The 21216-nt window shown below is 42.0% G+C and overlaps 1 protein-coding gene across 6 annotated transcripts in view; it reads left to right on the top strand.

Annotated features, from left to right (window-relative positions):
• The window catches only part of NAV2 (neuron navigator 2), a 459088-nt gene that overhangs the window by 404831 nt on the left and 33041 nt on the right, over positions 1-21216 (top strand). For all 6 annotated transcript variants that reach the window (XM_023550786.2, XM_064288347.1, XM_023550784.2 and 3 more), the window contains 7 exons: positions 1897-1949; positions 6966-6989; positions 7104-7178; positions 12692-12775; positions 13086-13197; positions 14823-14968; positions 17893-18065. In XM_023550786.2, coding sequence (XP_023406554.2) covers positions 1897-1949; positions 6966-6989; positions 7104-7178; positions 12692-12775; positions 13086-13197; positions 14823-14968; positions 17893-18065 — 667 coding nt within the window. The remainder of the gene's footprint in view (positions 1-1896; positions 1950-6965; positions 6990-7103; positions 7179-12691; positions 12776-13085; positions 13198-14822; positions 14969-17892; positions 18066-21216) is intronic.

Here is a 21216-nt window from a genome sequence, read left to right as displayed (position 1 = left end):
TTTCCTCATAGGTCTGTTAGCTGCTTGAATGTTGTTTTTGGTGAAGTGTCTATTCATATCCTTTGCCCATTTTTTGATTGGATTATTTGTCTTTTTGTTGTAGAAGGGTTAAATTTTCCTGTAGATTTTAGAGATCAGACCTTTGTCAGATATGTCATACCCCAAAAATTTTTCCCAGTCTGTAGGTTCCCTTTTCACTCTTTTGGTGACGTCTTGATGAGCATAAGTGTTTAATTTTTAGAAGACCCAGGTATCTAGCTTGTCTTCTGGTGCTTGTGTGTTGTTAGTTATGGTTTGTATTCTGTTAATGCTGTGTATTAGGGCCTCTAGCTTTGACCATATTTTTTCTTCTATGATCTTTATGGTGTTTGATTTTATATTTAGGTCTTTGATCCACTTCTAATTAGTTTTTGCATATGGTGTGAAGTTTGGGTCCTGTTTCATTTTTTTTTCAGATGGACATCAGTTTTGCAAACACCATTTGTTAAAAAGACTGTCTTTTTCCCATTTGATTGATAACTTTGGGCCTTTGTTGAAGATCAGGTGACCATAGGTGGATGGATTTACATCTGGGTTCTCAATTCTGTTCCATTGATCAACGTGTCTGTCATTGTACCAGTGCCAGGCTGTTTTGACTACCATAGCTGTATAGTAGGTTCTGAGGCCAGGTAGTACAAGCCCTCCTACTTTATTCTTCTTCAATAGTATTTTACTTACCCACCACCTCCTCCCTTTCCATATAAAGCTAATGATTACTTTTTCCATCTCTTTAAAGAATGCTGTTGGTATTCGGATTAGGATGGCATTATATTTGTAGTTTGCTTTGAGTGGAATTGACGTTTTCACAATGTTGAGTCTACCTGTCCATGAGCATGGTATGTTTTTTCCGTTTATGTAGTTCTCTTTTGGTTTCTTACAGTAGTGTTTTGTAGTTTTCTTTGTATAGGTCTTTTACATCCCTGGTTAGATTTATTCCTAAGTATTTTATTTTTTTAGGGGCTATTATAAATGGTATTGTTTTTCTATGGAAATATTTCTGTCTTTCAAACAAGTTGCCAATAAATTACAAAGAAAATGTCGTTAAAGAACCTGGATTCCACACAGAGAAGGCAGCCAGGGTACCCTGTCCCGGGAAAGATCATTCTTTAAAATTACATAAGAACAAGTAATAAAATATCACCACTGGCTGGGGGCAGTAGGGCGTGCTAAAGGGGATGCTGAGGATGGCTCTGAATCCAAAAATAAAAGTTACAAACAGAAAAGAGGACACCGCTTTCTTGTAACTTTGTAGACATGATGGAGCCAAATGAAGACTCTATGTTTTAGGGAATGTGCTTTCTAAACAAATGTTCTGCTACATGGCCATCTAGAGTGAAGTTACGATGGCTAATAGAGCCTCTTATGTTCAAATAATCAGCTCATTTTTTCCTCCATATACAAGTAACAGATGCTAGTAGGGTATAAAATATTTATGTGGCACAGTCTCAACCCTAAAGGAATATATTTTTTAAAAGACTAGAATAGAATATGCTGAAACAGAAACAGGTTGCCTCTGGGTAATGGAATTATGAGTCACGCAGGTTATGGTGGTGAGTATGCTTCTTCTGTATTTGAAAATTTTTATTCAGTGATCATGTATTATTTTGATAGTCAGGAAAAAAGTGTTTAGAAGGTTGTAGGAAAAAAATATGGTAATAGGAAGGTGACTCCCTTAGCAAACTTTTCCTTATTTGGCACTGATCTATCATCAAACAGGAAGGGTTAAATCAAGGTGAGATTAAGTTGTTCAGCATTAAGGTCTCAGCCTGGTGGTGTCCTATAATGCTGATTTCCTCCCCCTCTTTCTGGCTCCATGTAGCAGCTAGCTGTGCAATTCACCTTTTCTTCTTTTTATAGTTCATGGATCCTCACTCTCCTTGGTTTCCAGCACATCGTCAATTTATTCTACAGTGAGTATAAAGAAATGTCATTTGGCTGGGATTCGTTTATCAAATGTCTCAAGAATCAGATATAAGCATTTCTCCTATAGAGAGCATTTCCATTGTAAGGGGATCAATTAACTAGGGAACAAGATTTGAACTTCACAGACAGCTATTGATTATAATATGCCTACTAATAAATTAGAAACTGGCTGCTTTGTTTAAGTGCCTTTAGGCTTTGAGTGATGACTGGTTGGAATGTGTGAGAAGCCTTGGTCACTTATTAGTATATTTGGGGAAAAAAAGGCCTTGAGCAACTTTTTAATCCTTTGTGTGCCTCAGTTTCATTATCTGTAAAGTAGAAAGAGTAGCAGGGTTTACCTTATAACGGAAGGAGCCCTGGTGGTGCAGTGGTTAATTGTTCAGCATCTAACCAGAAGGTTGGCTGTTCAAACCCAGCAGCCGTTCCACGGGAGAAAGCTGTGGCAGTCTTCTTCCATAAAGATTAAAGCCTTGGAAACCTGTGGGGCAGTTCTACTCTGTTCTATAGGGTCCGTATGAGTAGAATCGACTAAATGGCAATGAGTACCTTATAGAGTTATATAAAAATAAATAAATATTTATTTATTTTTTTAGTGAGGATTAAATGTTGGAAGGATTACATTTCACTACACTGTAAACTCCTTGATGACAAAGACTTCTTCTATTTTTATTTCTGATGTCTAGAACAGTGTCAAGCACATACTAGGTGTTTAGAAAAATTAGTTTAAGTGAAGCAATACATCTAAAGCACCAAGTAAGCACTCAATAAGAGTTAGTAGTTATCATCAGTGAGAATATTATTGAACAAAAGCCACATAAAATCAAGTCTAGCATTGGATTTGTTTAATGGTACTTAGTTTTTATAGCTATACACTTAAAAATACTTATCTCAAAAACTTTAGTGCTAGAGTACCTACAGGAAAAAAGCATGTTGTTATTGTTTAGCCTTAATTCTATGGAAACAAAATATTTTAATAATTCCTTTTTTTGTATGTATAATACCATGTTTCTGGGCTATAAGACAGGACAAACGTGCATAGCCCCTTGCAGGTAAGAGGCCGCCTCAGAAGCAAGTTAAAGAGAAGTTCTGATTGATCTTTCTTAGACCTATAGCAAGCAAACAGACTTCAGTGATTGCTGACATGGTCCGATTTCAAAGGTTCTAGAAACACTCTCTTATACTCCTCCCACCTTGCCCCTCCAACTCCAAAATACCTCTTTCCTTAGCTGGACATCTTGTCTGGCTTTCATTTTAAAGGCCTTCTATATAATATCCTTGGGAGCAGGTTATTTAAGCTACTATCTTCTGTTAACAAAGTATAGAAATGGCTTTCCAGCTGTCAGCTAGTGGATAAGCTAAGTTCTTCTAGAATGAAACTCTTGGATATGGGTACCAGGATTGGTACTTTCAAAACTGAATTCATTTATTCAACATTATTTACTGGTGCCATGTATATTCCAGGCTCTGGGCTAAGACCTGAGGATACAGTTTAGGTAGAGAAAGGAGCTGCTGCAAGAGGAAGCTGCAGACACCACAGGCAGCAAGGATGTAGAGCTCTGCAGTTTCATGGGGTCGATGCAGAACAGCCAGAGCAGACGCTTCAGTGCCCAAGCCGCTCATTTTCCTAGTGGCATTCCCAGAGTTTCCTGTCAACACTCAGAGAGAGAACCCTTTTCAGAAGAGTGAAAAATGGGAGGCTGGCCTGCATCAGCCAGCCTTGCAGTAAAAGAGCGTGAGCTTCTCCAGCTATAAGTATTCAGAGCTAAGACACTGTCATGTACAATTCCTGGGCACCCCCTCATGCTAGCCACTGGAAGCTTGTGCAGTGAAAGAGCTCTATCCAGTAGCTATTGTTCTGGGTGTGTGGACACGAAGCTGGTGTTTGCATGAAATTTGAAATTGTCCTTTCTGAGTTGACGTAATTCCACAAATTACCAAAAACCTAATAGTGATTTTTAATTCCGCGTTTATCTGGATAGCAACAGACCTGAAGTCTAATCTTAGATTTTTCTCACTGTATGATTTTGGACAGGTCACCTCATTATGCTGAATGTCTCTTGGCTTTGCTCTCTGTGGCAGGGAATTTGGTGAGGTGGTCTCTGAGATCCCTACAACCTGATGCCTCACAAGTCATGGAGTTCGCATTTACAATCCTTATATGTGCCTTCTCTAAGGATATAGGTCTCTGTTACAAATTTTAAAAAAGAGTCTAACACTTGAATGTTTTCATGCTAGAGGAGTCTGCTAGATCCAAGGAAATCTTTAAGTCTGGCTAGATTGACATCACCAAGAACTATTGACATCACCCGTTGCTGTCTAGTTGAGTCCGACTAACAGCCACCCTGTAGGACAGAGTAGAGCTGCACCATAGAGTTTCCAAGGAACACCTGGTGGATTTGAACTACCAACATTTTTTGGTTAGCAGCTGTAGCACTTAACCACTACGCCATCAGGGTTTCCTTACATCACCCAGGGACTCCTAAAAGCTCGATAATTCTTGGATATTCAAGAATGTTCTTTCTGCCTGAAATCTGCCTGTAATTTTAATTACAAATGAAAGAAGAGGCAGCATGATGTTAAACAACTGTCATGGAGAAGTCACGGCCAGCCCTTGGAGTAGAGAAAATCTAAGAGGCCACATCTGGCATCAGATTTGCTTTCTTGGCAGATCAGGAGGAGGATTGAGTTCCCAAGAGAGCTGCTAAATAGTAGTTCAGTTACTTCATGTGGGACTTCCCAGATGTACAGAAGATCAGCAACACCTGGGGACAAGATGCAAAGCACATGGTTTCTCCAGGCTGCTGTTGAGAATGAGGGCCCAACCCAAGAGACAAGAGGATATCTATCCCAATCTTCTGAAAACGTTTCATGAGATTGTCCAGCTGTGTGAGCTTAGGCTAGATAGTGGCAGTACCATGCGGAAGGACTGTTAAAGCCTATTAATAGAAGCATTTAGAAGAATGGCTGTTCGTGTGTGGATGGTTCAGCCTGTTAACAGGCCTCCACCAGCCTCCCAAATGTTTAGATAGCTGTGACACTCTTCACTGTCAGTTTTCCTCCTGTGCATCAGACTCAGAACTCAGGGGCCTTATTTCTAGAAAACCTCCATGAAAATGTGGCTGTGGTAAAAGAGCAGGAGAATATGCTGGTTAAGATCATAGGCTCTGGAGCCAGACTGCCTTGGATCCAATCCCAGCTCCACTGCTTACCAGCTATGACCATGTGACTTAACCTTTTTGTGCCTTTGTTTCTGCAAAACAGAAAGCAATAGTATTAGTACCTATTCAGAGGGTTATTTTGAGGATTAAATGAATAATGAATGCAAAGTGCTTGCAATAATCTCTGGCACATGGTAAAAACTCAGTAAATGCTAGTTACATAAGCAACATGTGGTCAAGAACTTGGTCTTACTCACGGCCATACCCTGGCTTCTTGAAACAATGCCTGGCGCCTAGTAGGAAATCAATAAATATTTGACAGGCAGATGGATGGATGGACAGAAAAAGATGGATGAATATTATCTGGAAGGGAAAAGTCAGCCCTAAGGATATGTATCCTAATCTTCTGAAAATGTTTGATGAGATTGTCCAGCTGTGTGAGCTTAGGCTAGGTACCTAACTCTCTGAGCCTCAGAAGGAATACAAACAGCTTACTTTATGGGATTACTGCAGGGGTTAAATTATTGGCTCTGGTGTTCTTAAAAATTAGTTACTATTCTTAGGAGCCAGCCTAGACGGAGGGAGCTCTTGGGCAGGATTAGGAGTGAGGGCAGTGGGGAAAAGAGGGTGAAGGGGGAGGTCAGTCAGGAAGCAACTATCCACCTGCCGCAGCTGATGGGTGTGGGGTCTAATGAATCATACCCTTCTGCATTTGGACTAATGGAGAAGTAGACACCAGAGTCAGGTGCTGATTTTTTTAAAAAAACAATGGTTTTATCATTAGTAAAATTGGATTAGGACACCCAGCAAGGCCCCAGGGACAAAATAGGGTCGTTACAGATTTGCACTCACCTACCTGGTTCCCAAGTTGCTCTTCTACCCTGAAGTGCACATGGTGGAATGGTGAGAAGGGCAGGAATACTTCTAACATTTCCAGGAAGACATGTTGGGTTCCTTTTTTATGGGCCCCAATGGGAACCCAAGGAGAGGGAAAGAACAGTTCCCTCTGCAGCAAATTTCCCCCACCCATGCAGGTTCCCCATTTGGGAGAAAAGAGGTAGTCTGCAGTCTCAGGTTGGCACGTGGCTGTGTCACCACAGACATAGGGCCCAGCACAGAAGGCTCTGTCAGTAAGAGGGGCCACAGGCTTTGCCCCTACTCCCCAGGGACGCATATAATTGGGGGACTTGAGGTAGGGCATTAGGAAGGTGAAGGCCACATGTATCTTCACAATCTGGAGAGTCACCAGGCTGGCTGATGGGAGCTCCCAGCCACCCTCACTTTGGGGGCCACTGCTCTTGCTACAGTTTCCTAGGAAGATTGGAGGGAGGGATAAAATGAGGATAAACTGCTATGAACAGTGCCTCCTAATCCAACTTCCAGCTAGAGTTACCAGATAAAATATGAAACTTCAAATTACATTTGCAATTCAGATCAACAAATAACTTTTTAGAATAAGTATGTCCCCAGTATTTCATGGAACTTAACCTATTGCAGTCGATTCTTACTCATTGCGACCCTATAGTCAGAACATGGGACATAGTTATACTAAAAAATTATCACGTACCTTCTCATAAGCCTCGCCATACCCTCTCACTATCCCATCTCTGTATGGAGGTAGGGTGGCCCCTCACAAACAAATAATTGAAGTTGTTGCCCTAATTCTTTATAATCATATGCTGTTTGTATTTTGGTGATTTCTGTTTGGGCAAATAATTAAACTGGTTTATGTAGAGAAATACACTAGAGATTACCATCAGTGCCTAAATATGCATTCCCTATGGGTTGGACTATACTGTTGTTTCTTCCTCAATGGGTCTAATTTTCCTTATGTTTTCTTTACAGCCAGAAGAAAAATGCCAGTCAGAGGTAAGCAATAGTTTATTAATTAGATTTCCTCTTTCACTATTATCATATTTTATTACCTAGCTCAACGTGGGATGGATTTTCAAAGCAAGTAACCCTGACCCTTGTCATCTTTAGATTCGCAAACTGAGGCGAGAGCTGGATGCATCCCAGGAAAAGGTTTCAGCTCTGACTACCCAGCTGACAGCAAATGTGAGTACAAACACAAGGGCGGTAGCCATCTGCCTGAAGCCACTACAGCTGTGAATATGACCTGAAGGCCTCCTGACTGCGCATCATAGAAGTAGCCTAAAAAGCCATACCAAACACATTGCCGTCGAGTTGATTCTAACTCATAGCGACCCTATAGGACAAAGTAGAACTGCCCCATAGAGTTTCCAAGGAGCATCTGGTGGATTCGAACTGCTGACCTTTTGATTAGTAGCTGTAGCACTTAACCACTACACCACCAGGGTTTCCAGAAGTAGCACAGTGTAATAAAAAGAACATGGGCTTCGGAATCAGGTGTGAATGTCCTCTCTGACACTGAATGTCTGGCTCTGTGACTTTGGGCAAGTGAGTAAACCTCAGAGGCTATATTTGCCTCTCTGTAAAATGGAAAGGTGATAATACTGCTCAGGATTGTCATGTGATCAGTCTGAAAATCAATCAGGAGGGGTGGGGAGAAGAAAGGATAAAAAAAAAAAAAAAGAAATCCAGGCCTCTACAATAAATAGCCAGCAGCTCTGTAATTATAGTATACATGATTGCCAACCAGGATTCAATTCAGTATTGTTTGAGTGCCAGCTATGCCCTGGGCACTGTGGGTCCAAGAGCAAAGCAGGCACAGTCACTGTTATCTCAGCATTCAGTTACAGCAGAGAGACAAAACAAGCAATTCTGCTAGAACTGGGTAACTGTTATGATAGAGATAAAGGGAGGAGGTTGTGGGAATACGTAGGAGGAGTTTGTAACTCAGTCTTGGGAGAGGGGGTCAGGAAGCCTTCCCAGAGGAGGTGACATCTGAGTGGAGCCCTGGATGGATATTGTGTAGAGGAAGGATGTGTGAGGAAGCCAGCATTTTGTCATCCTAATCAAAGAGAACAGTTTGTGCAAAGTCCCAAGGTGAAAGACTTGGGTGCATTTAGAAACCCTAAGCAGCTCAGTGTAAATAAAACCTAGAGCTTGGATGTGGGAGAGCGGTAGGATGCACAGGAGAAGGAAGTAGGAGGCACTGAAAAAAGGCAAGGGTCAGATTGCAGCGTGTCTAGACCGAGAGTTTGGGCTTCATCCTTAAGTCAGTGGAGACCTATCACTGAGTTTTAAGCGGAGCAGTGAGGTGGTCAGATTTGCTCTTTAGAAGGATTCTGAATGGTGGTGTGGAGACAGGATTCAAGGGGCCAGAGTGGAGGCAGTGGTCTGTAAAGCAGCCTTCTGCAGAGCTGTGACAGGTGAGAGCTGAGGCTCAGAAGGTGGGGCTTAAGGTACTGGAAGGTGCTAAGAGGTGCTAAGAGGCTCCTACCCAGCCGTGCACTGCCCAGCCTGAGACTCCACAGATAAATATGTGTAAGCTTCTGTCATAAACCAGCCAGCTTAACTTCACAGTTTTGTTAAATTGGAAAGCGACTTTAAAAGGTTGCCTTTCTTTAACTGGGAAGTCGAGTTAATACTTGGAAATCAATCATTTACCTGGAGTTTTAGCCACTTAATTCCCAGTTTAGGAGTCCCTGGATCCTGTAAACAGTTAACATGCTTTGTAGCTAACCAAAAGTTTGGAGTTTTGAGTCTACCTAGAAGTACCTCAGAAGAAAGGCCTGGTGATCTACTTCTAAAAAATCAACGATTGAAAACCCCATGGAGTACAGTTCTACTCTGACACACATGGGGTCGCCATGAGTCAGAATCAACTCAGTGGCAACTGGTTAATTCTCCATTTGAGCCTGAGTGAGACTGCTCAAGGATGGAGACCTGGTGGCCCAGTGGTTAAACGCTCAGCTGTTAACCGAAAGGTCAGTGGTTTGGACCTACCAGCCGCTCCTCGGAAGAAAGATGTGGCAGTCTGTTTCCGCAAAGGTGATAGCCTTGGAAACCCCATGGGACAGTTTTCCTCTGTCATATGGGGTCGCTATGAGTCAGAATCTACAGAAAGGCAGTGGGTTTGGTTTGGGTAGCACAGTGCTTGACCTTAGTTACAAGTTTAATCATTTGTAGCTGCTATCACTATTGTTCAGTCTCCTGAGGTTTCCTACAATTTGGCCCCTGTGTGTTTTGTAATCCTTTATTTCCTTTACGTCTTCCCCTACCAGTAATGCTACCAAAAGCACCTCAGGAATTGATGAGAGAAGCGAATTTCGAGGCTTAGATCCTATCCAGAAAAACAGCAGAGGTATTCTTCTGTGGGTAGATGCTTCATCTGGGTAACCAGATGTGTCTGTTAACATCTAGGACTGACCTAGGCCCACTGAGCCGGGATCTGCTGGGTGATGTCCACACGTGAGGTTTGACACCAGCCCTCCTCTGAAGTGATCCTGAAGTACCCTCCTAGTTAGGAATCATAGTCCCTTCGTAACTATCAAATAGCAATGAATTTGCTTATCGGTGAGCTTGGGTTAATTCCTGCAGTGACCCAGCACTGTCACCAGGGCCACTTGGAACTCCATTCTTTATTCCAGGTGGGTCAGAGTAAGATCCCTTACGTTATTCCAAAAGTGTGTTTTTGCTCCTCACAAAAGCCATTGAATCCAGTATTGTTTTAAAGTAAATATTTAGTCTTACTACACACCACAGGCAGAGCTAACATGTTTCATTGTCTGTCATCTTTCTTACAGGCCAAGCTGTGTTTGTTTTTCTAGGGCAAACTACTCAAAGCCACCTTCTCTGAGTGTTTTTATACCACTCATGTTTGTTTTCCCTGGGAATGTGAGAATGGTGATTGATGAGAAGGTCGTTGTGTGGCTCTGAACCAGGCTCGGAAAGGCCTCACCGGCCCATATTTTTATAGTCGTGCTTGCGACACAAAAACAGTCCTTGAGTTTGCCAGCAAAATGAGATCCTCTGCGATGAACTGGCTCTCCAGAGCAAATGTGGCTTCTCTTTGAGCTTGCAAAAACACTTCCTCAGTAACAGTCTTCATGGGGTCAGGTTTTTGTTTTTGCTTTTAATAGAGTAGAAAATACAGATGCCGAAATAGAATCATGGACAGTGGCCAAGCCCAGAATTGAAATAAATAGAAATTTAGTCATTTAAAAGTCTTTGTCTTTTTTTTTTTTTTTTTTTTAATGCACGAATAGTAGTCATTCTTTTAGGTTTCCACGCCCTGGCCCATTTCCTTAACCACTATGTGACTGTCTTCAATTGGTTGGTTTTGGTTTTGCCACATTCTGCAAGACAAACTAAGGCCTATCTCTTTATTTTAAAATGCCGAGGCATTTTCTCAATTTTTAGTAGGGAGAGAATATGCTTTCAGAAAGAAAATAGCTATTCCATTTACATTTCTGTTACATGTGGTCCTGCTCCCTGCCCACTCCTATGGCTGTTAGACAGAAGACTCAACAGTTGATCCTAGAAGCAGCTTACCCTCAACTATCCCTGTTTGACGAAGTCTAGAAACAGAGGCCTTGGATTCACTACTCTAAATCTCTCCTTCAATTGCAATTGACCACTGAGCCTCTTCACAGCCCAGGGCAAAGGCTTCTCCCCCACCCTGTTCTTATCCCTCTTCTTCTTTACTAAGTGCGTCAATCATCTTTTCATCTAGAATTTTACAGCATGATCAAATTTCACTTCTCCCAAGTCTTCTGTCGCTTGTCCTCTGCTAGTTCTTCTTCCCATCCCTCCTGCAGCCCTCTGTGTGTCTGCCCACCTTTTCCCTAGGACCCTGTCTTGATCTCCCTATATCCATGTTTTCAGTAACACATCTCCTCTTATAATTTATTTTGTCACTTTCTCATTCCCGGGCCTCTTCCTTTCCCTTGCATTGCCTATTCATTCCTAGCAAGGCAATTCCTTATTACTTTATAGAACGTTTTCATCTGTAGTGGTTCATTTAATGCTCACAGTAATCCGGGGAGAAAAACAGATATTGTCCCGGTTTCATAGATGAAACTGAAACCAATAGGATTAGATGATTTGCTCAGAATAGTGGATAATCAAAGGAACTAGGGTTAGAACTGAGGACCTCTAACTCTAAATCCTGTTCCCTTCTCCATGCCATTGTTGTCCTTGTTGTTAGATGCCGTCGAATTGATTCCTACTTATAGCAACCCCATGTGACTGAGTAGAACTGCCCCATAGGGTTTTCTAGGCTGTAATCTTTATGGGAGCAGGTCTCCAGGTCTTTCTCCCATGGAGCCACTGGGTGAGTTTTAACCACCAACCTTTTGGTTAGCCACTAAGTGCTTAACCATTGTGCCACCAGGGCTCCTTCCCTGTGCTAACTGCTTTTCTCTTCTGTCCTTCATTCGCTCATCCTACACACATTTATTGAATGGCTACTTTGTGCCAGCACTGGGGATACAAGGGTGAGCAAGACAGACATGGTGTCAGCCCTCATCAACTGTCACTCAACTAGTGTTCCATCTGGTCTGCTGCTCAAATGCCTCTAACTATGAGACATTCTGTGACCCCATTAAGGCAAACAGTTGGGGGGTTAGAATATCTTGGCAGACTAATGGATCTCTTAATTCAATTTCTTAAAAATTTCTTAGCACAACTGTTTGAAAAAAATGCCCGTTCTTTATCCTTGGTTTTAACAATATTATCAGGATCCTCATTCAACCTACCAACATTTCACTACTACTCTATGTCCCAGGCAGAGGCTTCGTGCTAGGACACAGAAGTACATGTTGCCCATAAAGAGGAGGATCACAGAGAAGAGTGCAGCAAGAAAACACCGTATTTCGCAGCTCTGCAATACACATTTTTTTAAAACATTTTAATACCTCTAAAAACTGGATGTACCTTTTACTTATAATTGGCAGCATTTTTTTCTTTCTTAATAATGTATAAAATAATGGCACATCTGATGTTGTGTTCTAGCAGAGATGTGCAAAAGTACAGGGGAGCCTGGGGAAAGCCATAACTCCCTGGGGAACCTGGGAACGGTTTCTCCAAGGAGGTAGCAGATGGGTCTTGCAGTGGCTTTTTATTAACTAGGATTATAACAGGCACAATATGCCAACCGCTTTGGTCGTTCATTCTACAAATAGGCTCAATCTGAGCCTCTACTATGAGCTTGGCGCTTGGGAAGCAAAAGGTCGTCCTACAGTGTAGCAGAAGAGACAGACAAAAATCAACAATCACAAGACTGTTTTTTTTAACTGTGATACCATAAAGCACATATCAGAAGTACAATGTGCTTGTGAAAGTGAATATGAAGGAACCAACCCAGTGTTGGGTTGTCATGGAGGCAGGAGCTGACATCTCTTGAGAAGACTGTGTGAAAGTTAGTTAGGCAAGGAGGAGTGTGATGGGAGAGCATTCCAGGCACAAGGAAAAGCGTGGACAAAGGCCCTCAGGTAGGACGTACCACAAGGTGTATGAGGAAGTGACAGACTAGAGCAACTGGATCCCAAAGAGTGATGGGAGTGGGAGTCAAGAGGCTGAAGAAGGGACTAGATCAAGTGGCCCTGATAAAGACTTCAATTTGATTCATTAAGATCCAGCACCTTTTGGGCACTCATGCCGTGCAAAGTAATTTAACCCATGGCTCTGTCTTTCCCCTCCAGGCTCACCTTGTGGCAGCCTTTGAACAGAGTCTTGGAAACATGACAATCAGACTCCAGAGTTTGACCATGACGGCTGAGCAAAAGGCAAGGCACAAAGGATGCTTTTTTTTTTTTCCGCCCTGCTTGGAGTTAACAATAACCGGAAAAGAGTATTCTCTTTCATTTCAGATAATTGTATACATTTTAGTTTACTTCTTGAACTATTGCAATTTAATCGTAACGAGTGCTCATTTATGCCCATTGAAAATTGATCCAACTTCACATATAAGACAAAGGTTTTGTTGGACTTCTTCATTCCCCACTCTCCTCAGTTGAAGCTAAGTTGTTCTTCATTCTCTGTACAGAATGATTTTAGGATTGCCAATTTTTTTTTTTTTTTTTTTCTGTTCCATAGGACTCAGAACTCAATGAGTTAAGAAAAACCATTGAGCTACTTAAGAAACAGAACGCAGCTGCCCAGGCTGCCATTAATGGAGTAATTAACACTCCGGAGCTCAACTGCAAAGGTAAAGTCACAGACAAACAACCTGCCTGCCCTTAGGAGCCCTCCCCCTACAAGACATGATGCAACCTCCATGCTAGAGGGTCCAACTCCTAGCCAGTTGGTCAGGCAAACACTTTTAATCTAGTTACTTGCGGTCTCTGTGCACATGGCAGTTCTGGCTCATCCTATTCTCTGATGTGTGTCAAAGATGGGAGGAAATATATTTCCACTGGCCAAGTGTCGAAGTGTTTCACAGCCCTTAACTCCACCAACACTTGGATACTTTCATACTGATGTTGGGTAAACTGAAATGAGTTCATCTCTTATTTATCCAGGAAGGTATTACTGAGTGAATTGCTTTTCCCTTGTATATTTTAACTTTTATTCAGGGGGAAAAAAATGTGGGCATGTGGGTGACTTCCCTCCTGCCATAACGATATTAAGAGTAATAATAATAGAAGAAATGGTAATAGTTAACATTTATGGAATACTTACTGTTGTCTAAACATTATGGTAAGTGTTTCAAACATTATCTCGTTTCCTTTGAACAACAACCTTATATGTGACTCTCCTTATTTCCTTGATGAGCACACTGAATTTTAGAGAGCCACTTGCCTAAGGCCATAGAGTTGTAAGCAGCAGAGGTAGGGTTGGAACCCAAGTCCATCTAACTCTACAACCGGTGCCCTTAAAAACTAGACTGTAGGTATAGCTCTGTGCTGATAAGGAAAACTATCTGTAAACTTTATTTCTGGTATCAGTGTTATTTTAGATGTCAGGCCTCCTGAAAAAGTGATGATAGCGTTGAAATGGGAAGGATTAGCAAGGACAGTCCAGGCAGAGTAGAGGGAAAAGAGCATTCATGCAGAGGGACTGGCATGTGCGAGGACCCTGTGGTGAGATGAACGTGGTATTTTCAAGAGGATGAAAGAAGGCTGGTATAGCAGGAGCATAGAGAGCAAAGGCGAGAGGAACTAACAACAGAGGTGACTGTTAATACAATTCAAAAAAGATCATTTTAGTGCTGGTGGCGCCATGGTTAAGAGCTTGGCTGTTAACCAAAAGATCAGCAGTTCTAATCCACCAGCTGTTCCATGGAAACCTTATGGGGCAGTTCTATTCAGAATCGGCTCAATGGCAACAGGGTTTAAGGCTTAAGAAGGAGCCCATGGGTGGCGCAAACAGTTAAACACTTGAGTACCAGCGGAAAGATTGGTGCCTAAGTGCCTACTGAGAGATGCTCAGGAAGACAGGCCTTGCAATATGCTTCCGAAAGGTCACATCCTTGAAAATCCTATGGAGCGCAGTTCTACTCTGCAACACATGGGATCACCATGCATCAGAATTGACTCAGTGGCAGCCAACAACAACAACAAGGCTTAACAGAGCTGGTTTTGGGAGGAATTCTCTCTAAGCCTCGCTTTACTTTGGTTTTGCAAAGTGGGGATTAAGAGAGGGAGACCTCATTTAGTTGACCGAAGAGGGCATAGTACCCACCTCCTGAAGGATCTTAAAACCAAGTAAATAGAAGGCAATGTCTCAGGGAAAATACCCTATAGCCCTGAGTGTGTGAATTTAAGGGTCATTCCCTGGGACAAAGGCATGGCTTGAGTCAGCAGTTGCTGATACCCCATCTCCACTCCCCAGGAAACGGTACCTCCCAGCCTGCAGACCTCCGCATCCGCAGGCAACACTCTTCCGACAGTGTCTCCAGCATCAACAGTGCCACCAGCCACTCCAGTGTGGGCAGCAACATAGAGAGTGATTCAAAGAAAAAGAAGAGGAAGAACTGGGTAAGCATACATCCAAAGATTCTCTTGGTACCGACTGCGTCAGCCTCAGAACTGGTGTCCCTGAAGGATCCCAGATAAAGCCCAGGGTAGACCTTAACTTCAGAATGTAGGCCTTTGGGAACAGATACAAGCAAATGGTTTGTGGATGGATTTTCATGAACATCAATGCTATACACAGCCAAACACTAGGATTTATAAAATAACCAGTATCTTATAGTTTTCCTGTTTCGTGAGACTATGTGAAATCCTCATCTTTCATTTCACGTGCGTGTCATTTCTTCTATATTATGTGTTGGCCACAAAGTTTTAAATAGTAGAACAAAGATCCTCTTTTTAAAGTGTGTTCCTCTTAGTTTAGTTTGTTCCAAAATATTTTTTTTTATTTCACAAGTTAACCATAGTTAACCATACCGTATCTCCTAGTTAATCATAATCTTTATTTACATAATTGTCTAGATAACATCAAACCAACCTCATTTCAAAATCTTTTGACCATGTCTTGTAAATAAAAATTTCACGATGTAAGTGTTATGAGTTAGTGAGGGCTTCTAAAACTGGGGGTTGTACCTAAAAACGTTTAATGGAATTAGTCTCCATTTCAAGGTGTCTCCATGTTTCCTAATCCCAACGAGCTACTTGAATTTCTTCATAGTGGTGTCTTGGACAGTTTTTCTCACTCTTCTGGGAAAATCTCACCCCTCTGCCCCAATATTTTTTTTTTAGTTCTACTCCTTGCCTTCAGTGCAGGGATATTCCAAGTTGATCAGGAGTTGGCCAGTGTTCAAAAGGTCCCATTTGTCAGTGTTGACAAGATCATGTTTTCATAGTAGCTTTAATGTCCTCATTTGTTCCACACACGTCTCACTCATTTTGTGTTATCTTGGATGGGTGGCGAGGTCTAGTGATAGAGTCGAGGGTTTAGCAATTTTGGTTATTGATGACTTGCATTGGAGGCAAGCTAAAAGGCCAATCAGTGTGACCCCCTTGTTGTTCTGATTAATTTTTTAAGTTACTAATGGCTTTTAGTCAACTCATCTGCTATAACTAAACAAGTAGCATTAATTCATGGTTCTGTTTCTGTTGATAAATTATACTATTAATAAATATGGTCTGATTTGATTATCAAACTGATGAGAGAACTTTTTTCTGTAAAAAATAGCAGTTATCAATCTTCTTCAAGAAATAAAACTTATTTATTTTGATTTAAGACAACTCTTGGCTATCAGTGAAATCAGGGAACATGGGTAATTTGCCTCCTCAGATAATCCCAAAGTTTAGTTCTGTCTAATCTTTGTTATCTCCTCTTCCACCTGGCATTTTACCAAAGATAGAGGCAAGGACTTAGGTTGATGGTTTACATGCCATGACCTTCTATTTCTGTGAGTATTCTCAGGACAGATGATCAAAAGTAGGAAATTGGAGAGAAATGGGATCTTGATTCACTCACAAACTGGATGAGTAGTTTGTTACTGATGAGACATGTTGGGAGAAAAATCTCATCAATTTTCAGAATGGCCATGTTTTCTGAATTTCTGAACTGCTAATAAAACCCCCAGAAAATATTTTCAGAAGGAAAAAGACTTTCAAAAATGGAAATTACTTTTTAAAAGACCTTTATTCAAGATTAAGCATTATTTTGTGGTCTAGAAAAACGCATGCTTATTATCATGGCTTTCAGGGAAGACATTGTACTTTAATAATTCCTTGTGTTCTTATTAAATGTTCCATCTCATGTTCTGGGGAATTTATGATATACTAATTCGTTTTTCCCGATGTAGTTAATAAATTTTTTTAAAGTAACTATCCATCACTTGGAAACCCTGGTGGTGTAGTGATTAAGTGCTACGGCTGCTAACCAAAGGGTTGGCAGTTCGAATCCACCAGGCGCTCCTTGGAAACTCTATGGGGCAGTTCTACTCTGTCCTATAGGGATGCTATGAGTCGGAATCGACTCAACGGCACTGGGTTTGGTTTTTTCTTTTTTTTGGTATCCATCACTTGAGTAAAAAGTGAGATGGCTAATTCCCGGCTTATTACTTTATCTTTTATGTATACAAGGATAGCAGGAACTCCTAAGTAGGTATAGCAGAATAGGTATAAAACCACATTGGGACCAATAAAGCAGTGAAGGTACCATCACTGAGAAAAGATGACATGCCTCCTCTCCCCACCAAAAAAAATTAAGATATGGAGAGATGACTGCAAAGAGAAAAGAGGATAAGGAGTGCAGAAAGTTGGGAGAGGGCAGTCATTTCAACCAGACGGGGGAAGCTGGAGGAATTTGAATTGTAAGTGGCTTCCCAACCCACTATTTCTTTCCTTTCATAATGGAGGAAGATGCCCCCAATGCCTTTAAAGATTCATGTTCCTACTAGAAACCTCCTCTGTATGTGGTGTTATTAGCCATGTCATGTCTAAAAAGTCCAAAGCTTTCCCTGTCACTGGCTTTCTCTGTTAAAAATTGTCTTTTTTCCTTCCCCTTCCCCATTTTTGCTTGCATTTTCTCTGGCAGGTCAATGAGGTAAGCAAGACCAACTTTAATCTCAGATACCAAGCTAACCCATCCATTGATATAACTAACCTCATTTGCATCCGTCACCATGTCTGGGCATCCTGCTTTGTTGCTGTGTAACCTCATCTTCCCGACATCCATCTGCTGAGCCAGGCTCTGTCTTGCTGTTGGCATCTAGTCTTAAACCAAGAGTAGGCATGGAATGTTACCACAGGTCCAGTCCCTTGAGCTGTCCACACCAGATAACTCTTCTTCCCTAATGCACTGTTTCAAGAGAGCTGTTGGGAACATTTTCCAGTGGTGGGGGAAAAACGTGGGAGAATTAATTGCTCTTTTGTCTGCATGTCTCTGTTTTGCCAAGGCCTAAGCATTGGTTGCAGCCCCTGCCAGGCTGACAGTCTTATATATTCAGTTACGCAGCTCCTTCAAGCAAGCTTTCGGAAAGAAGAAATCTCCAAAGTCAGCATCCTCTCATTCAGACATTGAGGAGATGACGGATTCTTCTTTGCCTTCCTCACCAAAGTTACCACACAATGGTTCCATGGGTTCCACTCCACTGCTGAGAAATTCTCACTCCAACTCTCTGTAAGTCTGTCGGGATAACTCTGGTAAGATGACATCTTTGGTCTGGAAGACGCCTCTCAAACAGGAATGACTAGGAGTCCTGTTATGATATATCTGCTCCTTGGGAACCCCTTCTGCCTTGCTTTAATAGGGCTATGTGTTTTTTGTTTTTTCAGTATTTAAGGGCTGGTGAGGCTGGCCTTGGGCAAGTTGCTTAACCTCACTTTGTTTCTGTTTCTTTATATGTTAAATTAGGATAATGATAGTGGTCTGCTTATCTTGTCCTAAAAGATTGAGCAAGATAAATGGATGTAAAAGATCTAGAACCATCTTGACGTGAGAGGGAGATGTGTTATGAGTGTTGGCAATTATTGCTGAAATTCTGATTCACTTGGGTAACAAAACTTAGATTATCTTTTTGTTCTTTGATCAAAATTTGGTGTCAACTATTTCTCTGAGGTCAGAACTCAGAAACTGAAAGTTTATGAAGACATTCAGTGGCAGTTCTCTTTACTGGAAGATTCTGTATTCATAAAAGGATTCATCTCCGTGAACTCCCCCTAGTAAATGTAAATTGAGTCAGTTTGTACAGATCTCTTCAGGAACACAGCTGGCTTTGCTAAATGAAACACTCATTTACTCACGTGGTGTTAGTGTAGGTGCTGTTCCCTTGGCTGCAGTTTACCTAGAGAAGAAAAGTCATGTGTTCTCATCCTAACCATCCTCCCATGATTTCTACTCATCATCCAGTGATCATTCCTCTATCAGGGGCACAGGCAGACAGTCCTATGACCCATCTAAGAACTTAAGGCCTAGACACTAGAGGCAAGAGCAGGTCAGGAATGTCTGGGTGGGGACCCAGGTGTCAGCTCAAAAGGTGTCTCAGAAAGGCTGCCCTTGACCTGCTCAGAGAAGAGGCTCAGCTCTTGGGAGCATCTGAGACACCTTTTGAGGAGCTGAATTCCATTTGAGACCGTGGTATTGAGGCCAAGAATGAAGGAAGAACTGGAGAAAAGCAGTCTGCAAGGAATGTTGTCAGCAAGATGAGACAGTGACTGAGAAAAGATGGGCCTCGTGGCTGTGGTCAGAATGGCCACAGAACTAGGGTTAGACAAGGGAGGTGGTTGGTTGTATAAACCTGTTTCCTCATCTGTAAAAATGGGCTGATTATATCTACTTCACCAGATTCTTATGAGAGCTGTTAGATACTGCACATTCAGGACCTCCATCTTCCCATTCCATTCTTCTTCAGTCTCAGAAGTCCAGATATGTGGTGCTGCTCCTATGTCCATTTACCCAGCCATCCAGCTAAAGACAGCAGCCTGCCCAAGTGTCTCAAGTGGCATATCAGATGAATGCAGGAAGTTCAGGCAAGGAGATCAGCTTGTCCAGCGGCCAGATCTTTGTAGTACGCCAACTGCATGGAAGACAGAAGTGGAGGAAAGGAAACAGTACAGAAACAAAAAAGAACCTAAACCAGTAGATTCCAACTTTTGGCGACCCTGCATGTTTCAGAGTAAAACTGCACTCCATAGGGTTTTCAGTGGCTGTGACCTTTTGGAAGCAGATTGCCAGGTCTTTCTTCCAAGGTGTCTCTGGATGAATTCAAACTGCCAATCTTTCAGTTAGTAGCCCAGCACCCAATTGTTTGCTCTACCCAGGGACCCCAAAACAGAGAATAGGTAGTCCCTGACTTACGACTGGGTTCCATTCCAGCAACTTCGTAGTCAGTTGGTTCTGATGTAAGTAAAATTACCTCATTTCAAAGTAACAAATGATGCTTCTTATGATACAAAACACTGAATAAGATCACACTGTATGCCTGGTCTACAGTGCGGTTGGGCGTGTGCACTGTTCAATTGTCATACGTTGGTAGTGGTAAACATTACCCAACTTCCTATCCGTTAGGACGCCTGATACTAACTTCATTGTAAATCAGGCCACAGCCTGTGATACCGCAGTGTTTTCAACAGTAAATCATAAAATTGAACATCTGCAAGTGAACGTATGAGAATGATAACATTAGCAAATTATTTGCTGCAAAATTGTATACAGTGAATATTACTAACGATAAGATGTACTAAAAAAAAAAAAAAGACAGTCATAAGTGCAGTTCGTCGTAACTTGAATACGTTGTAAGTTGGGATCTGCCTGTATAGGGCCATGATTTTTACACAACCCGCCCACTAGTGAAACATGCCTAGTCGGTGTCTCCATATTACTTAGATCAGCAGCTCTTCTTCTCTTGGGGAGCCCCATGGGAATTGGGTGGTCACAGGGAAGTGTAGGCAAGGGTAAAAATCTGAGTTGGGGGGAAAGGGAAATGAGCACTGGAGGGCTGGACCCCAGTGTGTCCCTGCGGTGCCCAGCACAGTGCCATGGGTTTTCCTGAGTGAATGATTAGATGAACGATTGAAAGTGTATGTCCTATTTGATCTGCAGGGTGCCTAAGAAGTAATTAAAGAATAAGTTGGCTGTGACTCTAACACAGCTCATCACCCCAAAGCGTCCCAATCCAGTTGTGTCCTAACCAGGAAAAAAAGAATTCATCATCTGTTCTTTGTCGATTTAAACTTTTTACAGGGGTTACGGACATCTGACTTATAGACAACTAGTACTTTCCCTTTAATGTTATGTAAATTTGCCCTCACTTTGAAACGATCGAGCCAACCGTTACTCACAACAAGTTCTACATCACAGTCACCTTCACCTGCTGCATATGCAGCTTTTAGATCATTGAAAAGGCTCCGTAAGAACTGTATGCACCTGTGTCAACATACCTGCAAATACGACTCAAAGACAGGAATGGATCTCGTTCATAACCTGGGGACCGCCAATATATATATAGCAACCTGTTTGAACAGAGCACTGCTCTAGATGATCTGAAGAGAGACCAAAGGGGATGCTAACCAGAACCCCACTCCTAGGGAGATTAGGGATGACTGGGGACATGACACAGTATAGTTCATTCAATTTCTGAGCTGTGGCTCTATGTCAGGCACCATTTTCGGCACTGCTTACAACAGTACACAAGAGAGAGCTAGGGTGAGGACCCTACTTTCCAGGGCAGGAGCCAGACATTAAGTAAACAAATCCTCGAATAAACGAGGAAAATCAGATAGTGCTAAGGGTTAATGCAGCAAGTTAAAATAGCGTGTTAGGATCCAGACCA

This window comes from Loxodonta africana, chromosome 7 (assembly GCF_030014295.1).
Source record: "Loxodonta africana isolate mLoxAfr1 chromosome 7, mLoxAfr1.hap2, whole genome shotgun sequence".
Taxonomy (NCBI): Eukaryota; Metazoa; Chordata; class Mammalia; order Proboscidea; family Elephantidae; genus Loxodonta; species Loxodonta africana.
The sequence above is the reverse complement of the archived record's forward strand: the minus strand, read 5'-3'. Positions and strand labels throughout refer to the sequence as shown.